This window comes from Grammomys surdaster, unplaced genomic scaffold (genome assembly GCF_004785775.1).
Source record: "Grammomys surdaster isolate TR1022 unplaced genomic scaffold, NIH_TR_1.0 125807, whole genome shotgun sequence".
Taxonomy (NCBI): Eukaryota; Metazoa; Chordata; class Mammalia; order Rodentia; family Muridae; genus Grammomys; species Grammomys surdaster.
This window is the reverse complement of record NW_021620638.1, coordinates 3397382-3405178: the sequence shown is the minus strand read 5'-3', so window position 1 is coordinate 3405178 and position 7797 is coordinate 3397382. Positions and strand designations below refer to the sequence as shown.

The 7797-nt window shown below is 38.9% G+C and overlaps 1 protein-coding gene across 3 annotated transcripts; it reads right to left on the bottom strand.

Moving 5' to 3' along the window:
- Positions 1 to 819: 819 nt before the first annotated feature.
- Yae1 (YAE1 maturation factor of ABCE1) lies at positions 820 to 6434 on the bottom strand. Of its 3 annotated transcripts, none has more exons than XM_028789254.1 (3): positions 6285 to 6434; positions 4721 to 4842; positions 820 to 2831 (listed from the first exon to the last, which is right to left on the bottom strand). In XM_028789254.1, exons 1-3 carry the CDS (start codon positions 6408 to 6410, stop codon positions 2414 to 2416), a joined length of 666 nt encoding a protein of 221 aa, XP_028645087.1. In that variant the 5' UTR covers positions 6411 to 6434; the 3' UTR covers positions 820 to 2413. The 3 variants fall into 3 exon arrangements, with proteins under 3 accessions (XP_028645087.1, XP_028645088.1, XP_028645089.1); XM_028789255.1 differs by having other exon boundaries at positions 6257 to 6396; XM_028789256.1 differs by lacking the exon at positions 6285 to 6434 and adding an exon at positions 5589 to 6238.
- Positions 6435 to 7797: the final 1363 nt, after the last annotated feature.

Genomic DNA, 7797 nt, shown 5'->3' with positions numbered 1-7797 from the left:
ACACATCCAGGAACAGGAAAACCCTACCTCAAACAAAACAATGAAAAAGAATGCAGAAAACAAAAGGCAACCAAATTAAAAAAAAATATAAGAAAAATCTATTTGAATGAAAGGCCAAGTTCAAAACATTTTTAAGATACAAAAATAATTGGATCTAGAGTACAATGACAAAACAAACAAACAAACAAACAAACAATACAAGTGGAAGATATAACGACTTCTAGCTTTGGATGAGACCAGACGACATTAAGAGAGTCAAAACACAAACTGCAAAGTGAGTCAGGAAAGAAGAGAAAGGAATAAGCTGTTCATCTAGACATGCTGTGTTAAGCCACTGAAATAGACTTGAGAAATTGGCAGGTTTAAGTTTAGCTCTGGAGCCTGGGATAAAGATGGAAGCTGAAATGCTAGCATAGTACAGTGGGTACCACGGGAGGTGAGATCATGTGGTTAGGGTCAAAAAAAATCAACAGGGGCCCAAGAATATAACTTCCAGAGATGTAAGAAATGGACAAAAAGCAGAATATTGGCAGAATGATAAAGAACAGTAGTAACTAGGACACGAATAAAGACAATCAAGCAGAGGGACTTAAGGGGTGGCTAACTTTGTCTGTGGACAGGCAAGTGGCTGGACTGACAACAAATCAGCAATGGGGCAGCTGTGACCTTGCCTAACAGTGACCTTAGGAAGAAGCAATGTGAAGAGAGTGTGAATGGATAGCACGAGCATCCAGCTCTGTAAGTCTGTTAGTCATGAAAGGCATCTATGAGGGTGTAGCATCTTCATAATGGGAGATTTCTGGACAGCAAAGTCTTGACTGGCAGTTTATGAACAGCATATGTTTATTTTATCTACTGGTCAAATTTGGGTATAATAAAAAATAAGTCAAAGACTCCATCCAATCTATATACACACATACATGTAACTATTTCCTCCTGTGTCTTAGACTAGAACACAAAGCAATAAAAGCTGTAACCTTACTTTGAATAGGGTGAGAATCACAGTTTGGTCTTTATCTGGGTTTACCATGAAAGCAGTCAGTAAGCGGTATGCCAGATAGTCTTGTGCCACAGAGTTCTATTTTGGCCAAAAATGAGGTTCAGACATTATATGGTCCCATGAAGTCCTATCTCTTTGTAACATCATAAACACCTTATATACTATTTAGGGAATCTTAGGGTATGTCTAGATAAAATTTCAAGATTTATTACACTCAAATCTTAGAGTGGACATCACTGTTAGAGATGGTTATATCTATGGAAAATAGAGTGTAGAACAACACTGACAATTTAAAGACTTTAATATTCTGTGGGTTTGAGATTTCAATATGGAAATCGTTCATGAGGTCCTAGGTTCAATCCCCAGTACCACGAAGTTTCAAAATAAAAACCCAGCCATCAAATGTTACTTTGATACTTGAAGAATGCATTAGTATCTACAACACTATTTCAAATTCTGCTGCCCCAATTTCTGTGCATTTTAAACAGGGATCTAAGAAACTAGCAGAATACAGTTTTATAGTCCTTTACAAGGTCCTCCAGCCAGTCTCTAATGAATGGACAGCTAAATACTGGTTAGACAGTGATGGAAGCTGTCAGTAAGGGACAATTATCTGGGTGGCTCTCAAGTCAGGCATTTCATATTAACTTCAGGTGGCGAAAAGTGATGAAAAACTCCTCTCCTGTTCCTGGGTCATGGAACAAAAGTCTGATTGTGATTTGGTCTAGGCTAGATTATATATCGAATGTCAAAGCAATAATGTTTTTTGTCCTTTTTAAAAATTCCAATGTAAATAACAAGCAAAGTTGCAGTTCAGACAGAAATAGTTTGTTACATTTTGAGAAAATATTGCCAAGTCCTCATTACCTAGAAAACTAAGTAGTTCCTTTTCTTTACAGTTTAGCTCAAACTTTATCTTTTTTTCTATTTTTCATGGAATTGAACATCTTTAATCAATACGTAAATAAGGTGAGTTTTAGTACTTTATTATCCATTCAATGATATAAATATTGTGTCAGTTTCTACAGTCTCTTGACTTTAATGTATAGCTATCTATAGATCTGCTTCTACTTATCTATGCTAGCCTTCAGGTTATTTCTGGCAATTCTGGCTTGCTTGTTGGTGAAGAGGTCCTAAACCACCCGATTCTGTTTGGCTTTTGCTAGTCTAAAAATGACTGATTTTGATTAGAAATTTGAAAATGACAATGAGGACTTCTGAGTGTATCTAGAACTAAACAGTTTACCAATGACAAAGACAAGAATCATTCTATTTACTAGTGTTAATGTTTAAGACCCTTAGCACTTCCACAAAGGGTAATTACAGGAGAAGTGTTCAATCAGCGGTTACCTTATCTAGAACAAAATGCTCTAATATCCCCAGCATTACTTCTACAGTCAGGGGGAGATAATTTCATAGTTGTCTCAGGTGCTGTAGTATGTCTACAGATACTCCCAGCTGTTTCACTAAATTGGATGTCTGTTCCAGAATCCAAGTGAGGCTTGGCTTTTCCAAATGCGTATGCTCTTGTGTTCTACAACATTCTGGATGTGAACAATCCATCCCGTTTGGACTCTTGTCAGAATCTGTGTTAATCTCAGCATTATTGTCACCTTTCACTTCATCAGCCTTTCTCTCAGCTGGAACTACATGACAAAGGTCCATATCCTCAATGGAGTCCAATAAATCTGTAACTCGTGGCTGGGATGTAACTGATTTCAGATGTTTGAGCATACACTCTTCACACTGGCCAACTGCATCCAGAAGATTATCTATCTTACTGATCAAAGTCGAACTATTACCATGAAGGCGACACCAGGAAAGCAAAGCACTAAACAAAAATATGAACAAGAGTTAAATAGGAAAAAAATTAGTCACAGACATTTAGAATACTAAATACTACATCTTTCTTCTAGACAACACCATGCAGAAATACTTACTTGATAATGCATGTCAAAATTAAGGAAGTACTGATGTAAATAACACTGAAGTTTAAACACAGTATATTTGAACATATTAATCAAGAAGACTTAATATTATAAACTATTTATAAATAAGATTCCTTCATGGCAGTGTATGTTTTTTTAAAAAGATTTATTTATTTTATGCATGTCACCATGTGGTTGCTGGGAATTGAACTCAGGACCTCTGAAAGAGCAGTCAGTGCTCTTAACCACTGAGCCATCTTTCCATCCCCATCTATTTTTTATTTTATAATTTCCTGGCCATTTAACTTCTATGCAATAAGATATTATTTATAGAAAGACCAAAAAAGTTTCTTATTTTTCTTTCCTTTTAAAGTAGAAAACTTGACTTGTTAAATTATTAAAGACAAAACATTCTCAGGAGTATTTTAGAGACTTCATCCTGGGCTACTGATTGTTTTGTCAATGTGACCTCAAGTTAATGTTTTTCTTGGCAGTACTCAATATTTAGCCTAAGGCAGCAAGCAGTTGAGGTAAGCATCCTGACCCTGACCTATAGCGCCAGCCCCACTTTCTTCTTTAAGGATATCAAATAGCTTCTAAATCAGTCATTCTAAACTTTGTCACAAAGTAGAATTACCAACAGAGCTTTAATATTCTTGAAAAGTGTTAAGAATTCGACTCCTAATATATTTATTTCTGTTACTTTTCTAGTAGACCAACCTTCCTCCCTGATTTTTCATATAATAAAAAATAACAGTTCTCTCTTTTTCCTTTTTGGTGGGTACTGAACCCAGGGTTGTGTGCACGCTGAACACACACTCTACCCAGGTTACAACCCTGTTTGAAAATACCGTAGAAGTAAAGTGTCAATGGATGTGAAACACTGGGCCGAAAGCTTTCTAAGGTCATAAACATGAAGTGAAGGTCAACATTTGGCCATTTTCCTCTTGTTCTAAATTATATAGTCTACTTAATTTTCTAAAAGTCTCAATAAAATTGAAAACATTTTTTTTCTCTCTTTTTTTAAAAATGTGATTCTTTGCGGCCGTTTGTTTCTCTATAAGGATAGTCTAAAAAGTATCCCCATCAAAGAAGCTTGTCCAATTCTTAGTCACCATGTGTACCTACTTTTCGGCTCTAGTCTCTGCCATTATTGCTATGGTATCCTACAAGTATTAAAGTTCAGGACTTAAATAAACAGGACCTCTTTCTATGAGTAATTACGGCTTTCCCCATGGACTTAGCTGACAGACCTATCATGTGATACTCTATTACAAGTGCAGGTAAAACAGCTTTATTTAGAAGCTAAAAACCCCCATCATGACTGACTAGTGCTAGTCCAAATGGCAAAAAGGGAAAAACAGTTTTATTTAGAAGCTAAAAACCTCCATCATGACTGACTAGAGCTAGTCCAAATGGCAAAAAGGGAAAAGTATCAGACACATCTACTAAAATGGATGAATTGACAACAGCTCTAGAAAACCTTTTGAAAGCAGTATTTTATGCTCTGAAGAGTCCTGTATCCAACATCAGGAAAAATACTTTAAAACGTTTAATTTTTACATATTACTTTGATTAAAAAATTTCATTAGAAGCTGGGCAGTGGCGGCACACACCTTTAATCCCAGCACTTGGGAGGCAGAGGCAGGCAGATTTCTGAGTTCGAGGCCAGCCTGGTCTACAGAGTGAGTTCCAGGACAGCCAGGACTACACAGAGAAACTCTTTCTCAAAAAAAAAAAAAAAAAAAGAATGGTGGCTAAATGGTTCATCACTTAAAATTTTTAAAATTACCTCAGTGTTCCCCTGAGTAGTCCATAGTTTATAACGACATCTGCACCCTCTTTATATCCTTGATTGAAGCCCTGTTGAAGAGTAACTGCTTTGCCAGCATCCATCCCATCTCTGTAACCTTCCTAAAAATAAGAAACCAGTTGTAACTGACACCAAGTAAATCTTTTCAGGAAAAGCACAGAAACAACTTTGAAAACAAATTTAGGTTTTTACTATGTTAACTGAATTGTGATATGGGACAGACATAAATCCAAAGCAGAATGTTTCTCCTAAAATCTTATTATTGGTATATTTCCTTATCACATCTGTTTTATTTTTTTTTAAATCTTTTCCACGCTGGCCTGGAACTCATCCTACTGCCTCATCCTCCTAAGCGATGACAGGCATGCCACATGCTTTACTCACTTTGGAAAGCTAGGGCTATTGTGCAAACACTAAATGTCACGTAATTTTAAAAAACTGTGTTAACAAGGTCTTCACAGAAATGGAAAACGACATGTCTGGTCTCTTGGTAACTGGCTAGAACAGGGTAGTTAAGGAGGTTGGCAAGGTCAGGGAAGAGGAAACTACTTTAGGAACAGTAAAGAGGAAGTCTGATTTTAGAAATCTAATCTGAACTGTGGTGTAGAGATTTGTCCTCTTATTATTGGTTTAGCCCCATATTCCTAAGGTATTTTTGTAATGACATGATGGTTGCTGGACTCAACAAATAGTAACTTACTGGAACATTAAACTAGAGTAGACACAACTGCAGTTTTAAGAGGGTAATTTAATGGCTAATATATTGGGTGGATGCAGTTCTTATCTTTTAAATATTTAAGTAATATACATTTACTTATTTTTCTTGAGGGAGGCATCATTTATTTACTTGCATGGCATAGCTTGAGTGTGAAGGTCAGAAAGTAACTTCCAGAAAGCCATTCTGTCCTTCCGCGATGTGGGTTCCAGGGATCGAACGTAGATTGTTATATTGTGGAATCCACCTCTATGTGGCGACAGATCTTAGCAAGTAGTTCTCACCCAGAAAAAGCGCCGATTCTACCCAGATATTATTAAGCAAGTTTCAATGAATGGTGAGACAGGTCCGGATTGAATAACGCATTTAAAGTAAAGATGGAACAGTATTCCCTTCTCTACCTTCCCCTAGACGACTTCTTCAGTTCACCTTTTCCAAGCCTCTGTAAACACCACGCCTAACTGTGGACTCTCCACCCACTGAACAAATGTGAATCTGCGTTCTCTGCCGGCCATTAGGCTAGTGGGTGTGTCTCCTCCTCAGCTCTTCTCCTCCCCGAACTACAAACTCTCGAGGGACTGAATAAAGCTCACGCTTGGTCGATCAGTGCCCCTGCTCCAAACCCGGCTGGGGCTCAGAATGAACGCGCCTGTTTTAAAAGTTATCAATAAACAACTGGGAAATCCTAAGACGGAGGCACCGTTGGGGCGCGCTCGGTCAGAGAGCCGTACTCCCCCGCCCAGGCTTCCCTCTGCGTGCCCCAGCGCGGGAGCCCGTGTCCCACGTGGGGGCCCCTTTCCCCGCGTGTCCCAGGTCCCGTCCATTTACTTGGACTCGTTTCCGCATGTGACCCTGCCATTCCCGCTGCACTAGCAGAGACTCGTCCGCTTCCTCGTCAAACACGTCCTGGTCTACGGGGCTCGGGATCTCTGAAGCCGCTCGAAACCAAGACATCGCCGGGAACACCAAGAGCACGGAACCACCGGAAACTCAGACAAGTGCTTCCGGTTCGGGGGGCGGGACGAAAAGGCTAGGAGTGGGACGAAGGGGCGTGTGTGGCTCCCCCTGCTGCCAGGAGTCTAGGGACTGGTCTCCTCCCACGCATCTGGGTTGGGCGGCGTGGGGCGGGGTGGGTGCTGGGAGCTAAGTCCCACCGTTTAAGGGCTAAGATTCAGTTTCTCCAAGTGCTGAAGGCATTGGACGCCAAAGTGCGGCCAAGAACATTATAATATGAAAGCTGATTCTAGGATCAGTTTGTGATTAAGTAATGAGAAGACATTTGTAAAACCAGCATCCATTGACAATTTCCCTCTTTGATGTCTCCTCAGAGATTATGAGAGTTCAGGAATGTGGCTCAAGCATTAGCCACTTCTGGCTCGGAGTACATTTTGAAGAACTGGACGCCAGTAGCGTTCTTGTTTTGTCATGTGATACTGAATTTTTCTGACAAGTTTTTTGGAATACCTATTTCGTATTAGTCATCATTTTAGGTCTTTGAGGGACAGTGTGCTGTAGGAATAAAAGTTCTTAGTTCCTATGGACTTCCTATTAGTGTAGAAAAGGCCAGTTGGCCAATAATAATATGTAAGTAACTCATAGTTTTAAGACTGTAAGTGATATGAAAAACACATTACTGTGAGGGAAGAGGATACAGGTTACTGTTTTAATTTATTTTACATTTTTGTTCTGAGGACTGGGCCACAAGCCTTGCAAATGGGGAATTTATGCTCTGTCAATAAGTTATCCCCTACAGTCCCAAAGTTATTATATCTTCAGAGAGAATTTTGTATCCCATAAATATATGTATAAAACCAAATATAAAATGTATTAAGATGTATATATAGAGAGATCTTAATTAGAAACAAAATGGCAGTATGGGAAGCAATAGAGATAGTGATTAAAATGAGTAAAATAGAAAACCCCAAACTTCTTCAGTGAGTTGGTTCGGTAGGTAAAGCCCCAGAAACTGTGTCAATTACCACAACCTATGTGATGGATGGAGAGAATAAACTCCGACAAATTGTCCTCTGACCTCCACACATGTACTATTGCATGTACACATACACACATCATATGAAAATAAATGCAATTAAAAAAAATCCAACTTAACCCTTGTATGATAAACCCTAAAGGACAGAGTCTGAAGAGATGGTTTTGCTGCTCTTCCGGAGGATGCTAATTTGCATCTACATACAGGTGGGTGGTGGCTCACAACCATCCGTAACTCCCTGGAGGGAGTCTCAAGCCCTCTTCTGGCCTCTAAAAGTGCTTGCACACACATGGCATACACACATACAAATATATACACATACATACAAGTAAAAATAAATCTTTTTTTTTT

Bases quoted from the DNA above. Each gene is read 5' to 3' on its own strand.
- Yae1 (XM_028789254.1), bottom strand. From the start codon at position 6,410: ATGTCTTGGTTTCGAGCGGCTTCAGAGATCCCGAGCCCCGTAGACCAG. The intron at 4,843-6,284 runs GTAAATGGACGG...TCTTATTTTTAG, and splicing joins ACATGCGGAAACGAGTCCAA to GAAGGTTACAGAGATGGGAT. The intron at 2,832-4,720 runs GTAATTTTAAAA...ATTTTTGTTTAG, and splicing joins CTACTCAGGGGAACACTGAG to TGCTTTGCTTTCCTGGTGTC.